The 12,223-nt window shown below is 42.2% G+C and overlaps 3 protein-coding genes across 3 annotated transcripts in view; all 3 read left to right on the forward strand.

Annotated features, from left to right (window-relative positions):
- PTPN9 (protein tyrosine phosphatase non-receptor type 9) overlaps nucleotides 1-12,223 on the forward strand; it is an 81,425-nt gene that overhangs the window by 14,141 nt on the left and 55,061 nt on the right. The gene's annotated exons all lie outside the window — the stretch shown is intronic.
- Nucleotides 10,403-10,735, forward strand: LOC307182578 (protein preY, mitochondrial-like; the record flags this gene model as incomplete). Its single annotated transcript, XM_079913923.1, has 1 exon — nucleotides 10,403-10,735. The coding sequence occupies one exon, from the start codon at nucleotides 10,403-10,405 to the stop codon at nucleotides 10,733-10,735; it is 333 nt and encodes a 110-aa protein (XP_079770049.1).
- LOC307182580 (phosphatidylinositol N-acetylglucosaminyltransferase subunit Y-like) lies at nucleotides 10,706-11,967 on the forward strand. The gene has a single exon (XM_079913925.1). It carries the CDS (start codon nucleotides 10,832-10,834, stop codon nucleotides 11,045-11,047), a length of 216 nt encoding a protein of 71 aa, XP_079770051.1. The 5' UTR covers nucleotides 10,706-10,831; the 3' UTR covers nucleotides 11,048-11,967.

A 12,223-nucleotide genomic window follows, 5' to 3' on the forward strand; every position in this document is an offset into this window, starting at 1 on the left:
CAGCTTTGACAAGGCCAGTCCATAGGAAAGCTCGTGTTACTCCAATGTCAGTTGCCCTTAGAATCTGGACCTAGGAGTTACCAGATTTTACTGTCTGAGTCCTGCCTGGGAGCTGAGCCCAGTTCTGTTCAGAGTTGAAAATGGGGCACTGCAGTGAGGACAGCCAGATTGTAGGCAGCTTTTCCAGGCTTCATTCTTTGTAGGTTTGCAAATGGCCTCTGAGGTACAGTAAGCTGATCTACTTGTACTATTTTATGAGCATGAATAGGTTTGTCCTTTAGTTTATCTGAGAGGCCTTCTTGGATTTGGAAGTATTGATGCAGTGAGTTTGAGATGGCTGAGGTCTGAAATGACTGATGTTGCCTAATTGCAATCTCCCAGCCAGCTGTATGCCTTTGAGGGAGTAATGAAGCTCTAGGTCATGGTCCCAGTTTCCTGAATGTGTGACACTCAGGATTCGGTCACCTGAGGCATAAGTTGGGCTTGGCCTCAGGAAGAAAACAGGAGGGCCAGTTAAATTTGGGGTCGATTAGCAACAGCAGGTCTAATCTGCAGGCCAGGGCCAGATTAGCCTCAGGTCTGACGTGCTGAATCCTAAAGTGTTGGACTAGAAGTCCTCAAGTCACTCCTGTCAGATCCATTTGACATTGGCAAAATTGAGCTTGACGTGTGGGAGAGGGAGAGGAGAGGGGAAGGGAAGGAAAGAGGGAGATGAAGATGGAGGGGAGGAGGTATGGGGGGTGGTGTGTTAGTTATTAGGGAGCAAAGCAGGTGAGAGGTAGCTTCATTGTGTGGAGTGGGAGGGAATATAGAACCAGGAAAGAAGGAACTAGCTACTGTGTTTTCAAAGCATCTCACCATTCTCATCTTTTCCTGGACTGACTCTGATTTGCCAGTGACCTTCTTAAAGTTTAGCATCAGAACTGAAGACAGTATTACAAATGAAGTCTGATAGGCCCCTTGTTTTGGGCACCGTGCTTCTGTAATGTGCTCCAAATTCAAAATAATTTTTGGCAGTTTTAGTAAACTGTTGACTCATAGATTCAAGTCAGCTAAGATTCCTAAGTCTTTTCTTTTTCTTTTTTTTTTTTTGTGGTACGCAGGGCTCGCACTGTCGTGGCCTCTCCCGTTGCGGAGCACAGGCTCCAGATGCGCAGGCTTAGCGGCCATGGCTCACGGGCCTAGCCGCTCCATGGCATGTGGGATCTTCCCAGACCGGGGCACGAACCTGTGTCCCCTGCATCGGCAGGCGGACTCTCAACCGCTGCGCCACCAGGGAAGCCCCCTAAGTCTTTTCTTATGTGCTTCTGTTAAATTTCATCTGGTGCCTCTACAATTGATTTTCTTGCACTTATCCTTAAATATCATTTTGTTAGATTTAATGTTCATTACGATTTGTTGAGCTTTATGAGCCAAAAACTTTACAAATATTATGTTTTCTCCCCTCTTACACCAATTCTATGGGGGTATTACTCCCATTTTAAAGGTGTAGACATTAAGGCTCAAAGAAGTAACTTGCTTGCATTCTAAACAATAAGTGTTAGAACCTGGTATTCAAACCCTTGTCTGTCTGACTCCAAAGCCTCACCTTTGAGTACCATTCTAGCCCATTGTTCTGTCCTGTTTTGATCTTTTAGATCTGTGTTCTCTTTTAAAATATATTTGTTCTCTTAGTTTATCTCTCCTCTTACATTGTCATCGTGACCCAGTGCCCTTATCTAAGTCATTTATAGCAATGGGACCAGGCCAGGGATGGATGCAGAGCAAATCAAGGGAAAGAGTGTGAGCTTTAGAGTCAGACTTGGTTTTGGAATCTTGGTTGTATCATCACGAGTAGTGTGAGTTGGCAAGGTCCTTACCTTGTCTCGGCCTCCATTTCTTCATATATAAAATGTCTTAATACCTACTGTTGGAAAGATTGAATAAAACATGGATGCAGAGTGCTTGACTTATGGCCTGGCAAGCATACTGTAGGCTCTCAATAAACATTAGTCTATTTGTCTCCCTCCTTTCAGGGAATTCCTTTAAAATCTTTTTTTTTTTTTTTTAATATTCTTTGGGTATGTTTGTGTGTTGTTTCCCGCAGGGTATCGTCTGCCCCACTGTGGCAGCACACTTGGCCATAGGAAGGAGTGGTTAAGAACGGTACCATAAATTTCTCTGTGATTATGAGTAAGTAGCTTAATCTCTTTCTGCCTTAGTTTCATCATATATAAAATGTACGTAATACTAGTACCTACCATAAAGAATTGTTATGAGGATTAAATAACTTAATATATGTGAAATCCTTGGAACAGTGCCTGGCAGATCGTGCTGTTTATAATCTTTGCTACTGTGAATATCTGCAAATTACAGATAATAATGCCTACTTTGTAGGGTTATTATGAGAATTAAATGAGGTAAGTAGTCAGCTGCTTGACATTTTGACTGGCCAATATACATAAATTAATAGAAGGATATCTTATTGTCCACAAAGATGCCATGAAATGCTCATCAAATGCCTTGCTGAAAGTAGGTCTGTTCTGTGTTTCAGTGATTTTCAAACTTCATCATGCACAGGAATCATCTGGGATCTTGTTAACATGCAGATTCTGATTAAACAGGTTTGTGATGAGGCCTGTGGTCTGCATTTCTGACTTCCTAGGTTGATGCCACTGCTACTGTAAAGTAAGACTGCTGAAGTAAGACTTCACTTTGAGTAGCACTGCTGTATATATGGTACATTCCTTTACTTTTCAGTCTAATGTATTGTTTCTTGAAAGACTTGTTTTCAGTAAATCACTTTTGGTGACCAGTATTCCCCTTCCTAAAAGCTCAAAACCCACTTTTTTTTGTTTGTTTGTTTTTGGGTTTTTTTTGGCCACGCCACTCAGCTTGCGGGACCTTAGTTCCCCGACCAGGGATCGAACCTGGGCCCTGGAAGTGAAAGTGCTGACCCCTAACCACTGGACCGCCGGGGAATTCCCTCAAAACCCGCCTTTTTAAAAAAAGAATCAATTGGCCAGGGCTAGGTGTATATGTATGTGAAAGAAAGATCAGTTGTGCAGTTTGCCAAGAATTGATGTCAAAATTGTCAGGGACTGGGAACTTTTGTAGCCCTCGGTAGATGCCCCCTCTTGAAGTTAGGACTATGTTTGCTCATTCTCAGGCTTTGACACCTTTCTTGTCTTTTAAGTTCTATAGCAGATGTTCATCAGGTTCCTATGGAGTTCCCAGGATTGTCAGGTTTTGTAGGTCTGGAGGCTTGAACCGATTTGGAATAATTATGGGCTCTATTATTTTGAACTTCAGCTCTTGCTTTCCACAAGGCTTGTTCTTCCCCTCTTCAGGTTGAAGGTTGTACTTTTTTTTTTTTTTTTTTTTTTTTTGTGGTACGCGGGCCCCCCACTGTTGTGGCCTCTCCCGTTGTGGAGCACAGGCTCCGGACGCGCAGGCTCAGCGGCCATGGCTCACGGGCCCAGCCGCTCCACGGCACGTGGGATCTTCCCGGACCGGGTCATGAACCCGTGTCCCCTGCATCGGCAGGCAGTCTCTCAACCACTGCGCCACCAGGGAAGCCCGAAGGTTGTACTTTTTGATAGAGAAATAAAAGAAGCAGGAGTTGATCTAGACAGTTCTCACAAAGCTCTTTTTGTTATCTTTAGTTTACAGGCCTTGGCTCATTCTGGGCTGTGACTTTCCCAGCACTTTTCCTTTAGGTCAGAACCACCACTCTATTATTATTATTATTTTTTTTACTGTGCCCTCTTCCTTTATACATATGTGTGTTTGTGGGAGTGCTTTTAACATCTGTACTCCTTGGAGAATGCTATGCAACCATACTACTGGTTTCTTTAGCTTGTTCTCATTTTAAATTTGAATTGGCAGGAAGGGGGTGGGATGAACTGAGAGATTGGGATTGACATATATACACTAATATGTATAAAATAGATAACTAATAAGAGCCTGCTGTCTAGCACAGGGAACTCTACTCCACTTCAGTGTACAGTAGAAACTGACACAACATTGTAAAACAACTATACCCCAATTAAAAAAAAAGCAATAGGTTATATCATATCCAATTTAAGTGTAAGCCAGATTGCTCCCACCCCCCAAAAAGAAAAAAAAAATAAATTTGAATTGGTATAATTCATAATTAATTGCACAATTTATTGTCAGAATCTTGCTTTTGAGGATTTCTTTAAAAAAATACCAACAACTGCCTTCTCTTTAGAGTTTTAGATTATGAGATTTACTTTTCTGAAATCTACATTTTGAAAGCAATATAAAGCACAATGGATAAAAATGTGAGCTTTCTAGAGTCAGAAAACCTGGATTCTGAGTCAGGTTCCACCAATTTTTTTGTTTGGGGGCCTTGGGCATGTTACTTAACAGTTGGAAATCTTAGTTTTCTCAACTGTAATATGGGGATAATGAGAGTATCCACCTCCTAGGGCCACTGAGAGGACTTGACCATCCCTGTAAAACTAAGTGTCTGGCGGTTAGAGCTCAATACCCAATAAATATTTTCTGTTGTTAATAGCTAATTTTGTTAACGGTCTGGTGTTATTTACTGATGTGTAGTAAGGTTTACATAATGCCTTCCCAGATAGCCAGTTATTGGATCCTGTGAAGTAGGCGGGTATTATCCTTTTTTGGTTGAGGAAATTATGGGGTGAAAATTTTTGACTGACTTGAGGGCACATAGCTGTGGCAGAATTAGGTCTTTAATACAGGATTGCTGGTGCCACATCTAGGACTTGCTCTCTTTACTGCAGCCTTCTGACAGCACTCAGCTGTTGGCTATCAACCTTTTTTCTCTTTTTTTTTCCTTTTTTATTGAAGTATAATTGACATACAATATTATATTATTTTCAGGGGTACAGCACAGTGATTTGACATTTATATATATTACAAAAACTGAGGAACAGCCAGATGGAAGAGATGCATAGGGCAAGGTATGTGGGAAGGGGTGCAGAACTTCCATGTCCTCTCCAGGCCCAGGTGCGCCACTCTCCCCAGATCTCTGTGTGTTCACCAACCCAGAAGCTCCTTGGTTATCACACTTTCAAAGATTACATGGTTACTTTCTCTTTGAGACCCTTTCAGTTTTTCAACTAGTTTATGTTCTTGATCTGAATTAAGGCCAGTATAGTAGTTCCCCCATCCTTTTATTTTTTTAGATTATTTATTTACTTATTTAATTTATTTTTGACTGCATCAGGTCTTAGTTGAGGCATGCAGGATCTTCGTTGAGGCATGCAGGAGTTTTCGTTGTGGTGCGTGGGCTTCTCTCTAGTTGTGGCGTGCAGGTTTTCTCTTCTATAGTTGTGATGTGCAAGCTCCAGGGCACGTGGGCTCTGTACTTGCGGCGCGGGTTCCAGAGTGCGTGGGCTCTGTAGTTTGCGGCATGCAGGCTCTCTAGTTGAGGCGTGCGAGCTCAGTAGTTGTGGTGCGCAGGCTTTAGTTGCCCTGCGGCATATGGGATCTTAGTTCCCTGACCAGGGATCGAACCCACTTCCCCCTCATTGTAAGACAGATTTTTTACCACTGGACCACCAGGGAAGTCCCCCCTCATCCTTTTAGAATGAAACTGTCAGCAAGATTTTATTAGATTTTCAGTCCCTACCCCCTTTTAAGATAAATTTGATATCCAACTAATGATGAGGTACCTGAAGTTTCCTATCTCTAACATCATCATTACCAGGCCAATTTGGGGATCTTAACCAAGAAACTAATCTATATTCTCCATTATCGAGGAGGCTGAAGTGTACTCCAGCAGCTGTATCATGTCCATTACTCTCTTTTATCCTCATTCAGAAATTCTTTAGTGTGGTTTATAGATTTCTACTGGGAATATCATTTTGAGACACACTGCCGTCCCACTACCCCTTTAAGATTTGAATGAGATTTGCCCATCATTGGCATACGGCATTCACAAATTCATTAAACTCAGATTTTTGTGGATAGGGACCATGTCTTATTTATTTCATAAAAGTCATGAACTTTAACTGATTTTGAGTATCTCTATTATAGATGTCTTTTTAAAAAAAATAATAAACTTCCTTTATTCCTTTGCTTTTTCTCTTTCCTTCAGTCCTTTTTATTTTATCTTATTTATTTATTTTTTGGCTGTGCTGTGTGGCTTGCAGGATCTTAGTTCCCCAACCAGGGATCGAACCCGTCTGTGCCCCCTGCAATGGAAGTGCAGAGACCTAACCACTGGACCACCAGGGAATTCCCTAGATGTCTTCAGTTAAGATATTGGCAACTTAATTTTCAGATATTTTCTTTTGTGGCTTAATAGTTACCTCTCCCATTGCTTTTCTTATGTCATTCCTGATGTTCTTTCCCAGTTTTATCTGGGAATTTTTCTCTCTTTATTTTCAATTTTAAGCTCTCATAATCAGATTGGCAAGTATTCAGACAAACATGTTCTTCCTACTCCCTGTCAACAACACTCTTTTAGCAGGCTGAGAGCCCATCATCATTCGTATATTTACTCATCAGTATGGAGCCATATGCTGTGCTTGGTGCTGAGTATGCATTTGTGAGCATGGAAGACTTGGCCCTTGCACCTCTCTAAACTTATAGGCTAATGGGAGCAGGTAGACAATAACATAAGCTTTTATAACACTGTGTGCCTGGGTGGAAGACAGTAAAAACTTCCGGATGAAGAAGTGGGATTTAGACTGATCTAAAGGGCAAATAGGAGTAAGCCAGGGTTGGGAGGAAGGGAAGGAGAAGAATGTTCCAGCAGGATCTGGAAGGTCAACTCCAATTTATTGACAGTCATAAACATTCCTCCTTTCTTTCTGAAGTCTCAGCCATCAATTGGAAGCAGAGAGAAAAATTGTTACTAAAGGCCTCCGCCACCCCTAGGTTCTCCAAATCCTTTAGATTTTTTTTTCCCTAGAAAGACTTTCCAGGGTTCTTCTGGTTGTGTGGTTCACCCCCTTATTAACCAGCTGGAATGGGTAGCAGCTGGCAAGCTGCCTTTGGGTTCTTCCTTATAGGGAGTGACCAATTATGCACCCTCCCCCCGCCACTCCCCCCAACCCCTGTCTCCTTCTGGGAAGCTGGATGACTTTGCACTTGCTGATGGTGAGGAGCTTCCTGTTTATTCTCCAGATTTCTGTTTTTTTCTATGTTTCTATTCTGTGTTATATTCTTCTGCCCCTCAGCCTCTTGACATGAATTTTCTCCTGTGACAATTTAGAAATGTTTACTTCCTTATTTTCTTGTTGAATTATTTCCTCCATTGTCTCTGGGAGTTCTTCATCCTCTTTGATAACCTTTGTCTGGAGAGTGGTATTTAAGCCTGAGAATAGAGATGCCAGCTTATGTTTAGTAAACATGCTGTTGGCAAAAAACCTCCAGCAGGAAAGCGAGTGTGGCACAATTGCCCCACTGCAAGGGCCTTGGAGCATCCCCTGTTTAGTGCTAAAGCTCCTAAAAGCAGCTATAATCCTTTACCCCTTTGTAGAGCTCCCTAACTCATTATCTTTGGTCTTGATAGGAAGACTATAGAGTATCAACAAACTCATCATTTGGTGGCATAGTTTAAAGTACCCCGCCACCCCCGTCACGTGGCTTGTGGGATCTTAGTTCCCCGACCAGGGATTGAACCTGGGCCCCAGCAGTGAAAGCACTGAGTCCTAACCACTGGACTGCCAAGAAATTCCCTAAAGTACTTTTTTAAACATTATGTTCAGATGTCCTTATTAGATATATATTTTAGTTAAAGACTATATAAAATTGGTACATTTTATTTTGGGGGTGGATAATATAGTCACATGATTTAAACTTAAAAAGGTACAGAGGAGAATTTGGTAAATATTCTCCTTCTTGCCATGTCTCTCAGCCACCTAGTTCTCTGAGGCAACCAACGTTACCAGTTTCTTGTATATCCTTCCAGAGTAATTTTGTGCATAGACAAAGACACGACTTAGTATATATGTCATAATATATATGTCAGATAACATATCTGCTGATGAGATGAATGATGTGTATCCTGTATTTCTCAAGGCCACTTAGTGAGTGGGAAGACTGGAATTTGAAAAGTTTTGAATTCAAACCTCAAAACCTCAGCTATGCCATTTATTAGTTGAGTGACCTTGGGCAGTTTGCTTAGACTCCGTATGCTTTGATTTCTTTATGTGGTTAATAATACTCAGTGTGCCAAGGCTGTTGAGTATGATGTATGTACAGTTCTTCCTCTGGTGCATGTCAAAATGCTTCACAAATGGTTGCTACCTTTGCTGTTTCTTGCTGGACCACACTCTTTGGCCTGTGTGAACTGGGAGGGGCAAAGTCTTGCTCTAAAAAAATGAATGGATTGAATTGCCTTTACTGTAATATGTGATCAATGCTCTCTACTTATGAAGGGAACCATGAGCCAAGGGAGATAGAAATAGCACTTTGAAAAGAATAGAACATTTTTTGCTCCCCAGGTATTGGAGAACAGCTGTTCCTGGTCTGGGGTCTTCACACTTGGCTGGTGGAGTGCTGATAAACCCTAGGACTTCACTTCCCCTGGTAGGAAGTTATTAACACTGAGGAGCTTTTCATGTTTAATGGCTGAATTAGCTCCGGCCCTTCAGTATTGCTTGAAGCTTTGGACTCTTATGGGAAGCTTCACTTGGTCAGTCCTATTTTGGGTTTCCTGCTATTCAGTTCCCATTGTTATGTTAATCCTTTAATAGCAGTTAGCTTTCATTCTTTTTGGTTCTTGCACAATGCTTGATGTAATAGATGGAAGAGTCTCGAATTTCAGAACCAGTCCCATGTTGTTTCATCAGGAGGATGGTGTTAAGCCTTCCTTCATGGTTATCTGGACTCAGCATTCTTTTAAAAATTATTATTTATTCTTTTTTATTTTTGGGTGCTTTGGGTTTTCCTTGCTGCGCGCGGGCTATTCTCTGGTTGTAGCCGGTAGAGGCAACTCTTCCTTGAGGTGCAACTCTTCCTTGAGGGCTTCTCATTGTGGCGGCTTCTCTTGTTGTGGAGCACAGGCTCTAGGCGCGCGGGCTTCAGTAGTTGTGGCACGCGGGTTCAGTAGTTGTGGTTTGTAGGTTCTAGAGCACAGGCTCAGTAGTTGTGGCGCATGGGCCCAGTTGTTCCACAGTAAGTGGGATCTTCCCGGACTAGGGATTGAACCTGTGTCCCCTGCATTGGCAGGCGGATTCTTAACCACTGCGCCACCAGGGAAGGTCCCTAGTTTGCTCATTTTTAAACAAAGTCATAATGGGTGTTGAATTTTATTCAGTGCATTTTCAGCATCTGTTGAGACGGTTATATACGTTTTCTTCTTTAGTATCTGGTAATATAGAAAATTGTGTTGGTAGATGTCCCTAGGTTAAACTGTCTTTTCATTCCTAGGATAAGCCCTCTTTGGTTATGATGTATTTGTCCTCTGTTAAACTACTCTTTCTACAACATCAGAGTTATCTGGACCATGAAGGTTTAATAGAATATGGCATAAAAACCATCTGAGCCTGTAGGTATTTTTTTTGTGTGTGTGTAGGGGATATTTGACAACTCTTGTTTCTTCATTCACATTTCTTTGATGCTCAGTGGTCACTAGTACTTCTAAAAGTGAATCTTAAAAGTTCCTTGGTTTTTCCTCCTCTGCCCTCTAAATGTTAATGTTCTTTAGAGTTCTGTTGTTCATTATTCATTCATACATATTTATTAGATATTATTAGAGATATTTATTAATGCCAGGCACAGTGCTAGGAACTTCCCTCCCTGCTGCTAGATTTTTTCCTTCTAGTCTGGCTTCCCCACTGCTGGCAGAGTCATTTTTAGCTGGGAGAGGAAGACTAAATGTATTTCATACCTTCTCTTAAAAATCTCTGTTAAGGGACTTCCCTGGTGGTGCAGTGGTTAAGAATCTGCCTGCCAGTGCAGGGGACATGGGTTTGAGCCCTGGTCCGGGAAGATCCCACATGCCGCGGAGCATCTAAGCCCGTGTGCCACAACTACTGAGCCCACACGCTGCACTACTGAAGCCTACGTGCCTAGAGCCTGTGCTCCGCAACAAAGGGATGCCACCGCAATGAGAAGACCCTGTACCGCAACGAAGAGTAGCCCCTGCTCGTTGCAAGTAGAGAAAGCCCGCGTGCAGAAACAAAGACCCAACACAGCCAGAAAAAAAAAAAGTCTCTGTTGAGTCCTTCATGTGTATAGGATCATGGGCCTTTCCTGTGTGGCTCAGCCTCCATGTCAGCTCATATCCCACCATTCTCTGTCATATACACTGGACACACTGGCTACACTGTATCCCCCAGTAATCCCTGTTCTTTCATGACTCTGCCTTTACACATTTTGTTTTCTCTAAAGAGAATTCTTGTCTCTTCCTGGCAAATTTCTATTCATCCTTCAAGGCACTCTTTTAAAAAGATTTGTTGTTGGCCAGAACATGCTGAGCGGTGTGTGCGGCCGGCTCGCCTCAGCGCTGTGGGGGACACGTACACAGCCATCTGCGGTCGCCCAGAGGTATCTGCACATGTTGTCCACAGACAAGAGCGAGAGGACAAGGAAACCTCCCCGCGCCTTCGACCCAGCGCTGCTGGAGTTCCTGGTGTGCCCGCTCTCCAAGAAGCTGCTCAGATATGAAGCATCGACAAATGAATTGATTAACGAAGAGTTAGGAATAGCCTATCCAATTATTGATGGGATTCCTAATATGATACCACAGGCAGCCAGGATGACACATCAAAATAAGAAGCAAGAAGAAATGGAGCAGCATTAGATCATACTTAAAAATAACAACACACACAACTAAATTTTCTAAATACCATCCACCTTTTAAAAAGTCGGAGTGACGGGTAATAAGTGGAGGAAAAGAATGTTTCTGTCTCTTCCTGCGTTGACTGTCCTTATTCCATTGGTCTCTTCAGCAGGACTGTTATACTCGTCCTCTGTGGAAGAAAACTTCCCACAGGGCTGCACTAGCACAACCAGCCTGTGCTTTTACAGTCTGCTCTTGCCGATTACCATACCCGTTTATGTGTTCTTCCACCTTTGGACTTGGATGGGTATTAAACTCTTCAGGCATAATTAATACAACCAGAGCCAAGATGGTGTATCCTCGTGATATGCTTGAGTGTCTGCCTCTGAAAGCCCAACTACATGGAAATACTGGACACCCACTTAATTTGCACGAAAGATGCTTTGCCTGGCTTCTGTCAGAGGTTTAGGACTAGGGGAGGCTTAAGCTGCAGAGGCTTCTTTATTGTACTTTGGTCTTCCCTTGTTTTTTGAAGGTTCTCATTTATACCTGGGGTATCAGAAGAAACATTTCAACAAAGTGTCTTGTTGGAAGTTAATAGCCCCAGACATCATCTGATGGCTTTATTTCTTATCCCATTCATAATTAAAAGTTACTAATTTGAAATTTTATATGTTTATTTTACATTCAAAGTCTGGTAAAGTCACATGTTAAGGATGACTGAAGTAATTCTAGAGGAGCTCTGTTGGAGTAGTTGTAGAGAAATGCATTTGAACTAATGTGGTATAAAACTGTAATAAAATGGAAATTTCATGTATTTGCCAAAAAAAAAAAGATTTGTTTTTAATTCTCGTAGAGAGTTTGAATCCCATAGTACTCTGTTCATAGATCTGTCTTAGAACTTATCAAATTATATGATGCTGATCCATTTACATGTCTCCGTGTTTAAATGACTGTAACCTGCTCAGAATGGGTCTTTCTCTCTCTAAATTATGTCTCCTCAACAGCTACTGTACTGCTTAGCATAGAGTAGGCCCTCAGCAAATACTTGTGAATGCTTGACTGACTACATGAGTGGATGCCTGAAAGAGCTCTGCTGTGCTCTTGCCTTGAAGGGGGATACTACTGCTACTAGTCATGGAAGGTTGCCAGAGAGGAAACAAGTCTCTGCACTAAAACAATGTCTACTTGAATAGTCCCTCTTTCTTCTTCCCTTCCCCCAAGATGCGTGTGTGTGTGTGAGGGGGGTGTGTGTGGTTGTGGGGACATAAACTTAGAAAAGTATATATCTATTAGTATTTTTCTGTTGACTTTAACTTTTAAATTATTATTTTTTTTAAATTAATTTATTTATTTATTTTTGGCTGTGTTGGGTTTTCGTTGCTGTTCGCGGGCTTTCTGTAGTTGCGGCAAGCGGGGGCTACTCTTCATTGCGATGCGTGGGCTTCTCATTGCAGTGGCTTCTCTTGTTGCGGAGCACGGGCTCTAGGTGTGCCGGCTTCAGTAGTT

Source organism: Stenella coeruleoalba (assembly GCF_951394435.1).
Source record: "Stenella coeruleoalba genome assembly, chromosome: 2".
In the NCBI taxonomy this organism is placed as follows: domain Eukaryota; kingdom Metazoa; phylum Chordata; class Mammalia; order Artiodactyla; family Delphinidae; genus Stenella; species Stenella coeruleoalba.

Bases quoted from the DNA above. Each gene is read 5' to 3' on its own strand.
- LOC307182580 (XM_079913925.1), top strand. From the start codon at position 10,832: ATGTTTCTGTCTCTTCCTGCGTTGACTGTCCTTATTCCATTGGTCTCT.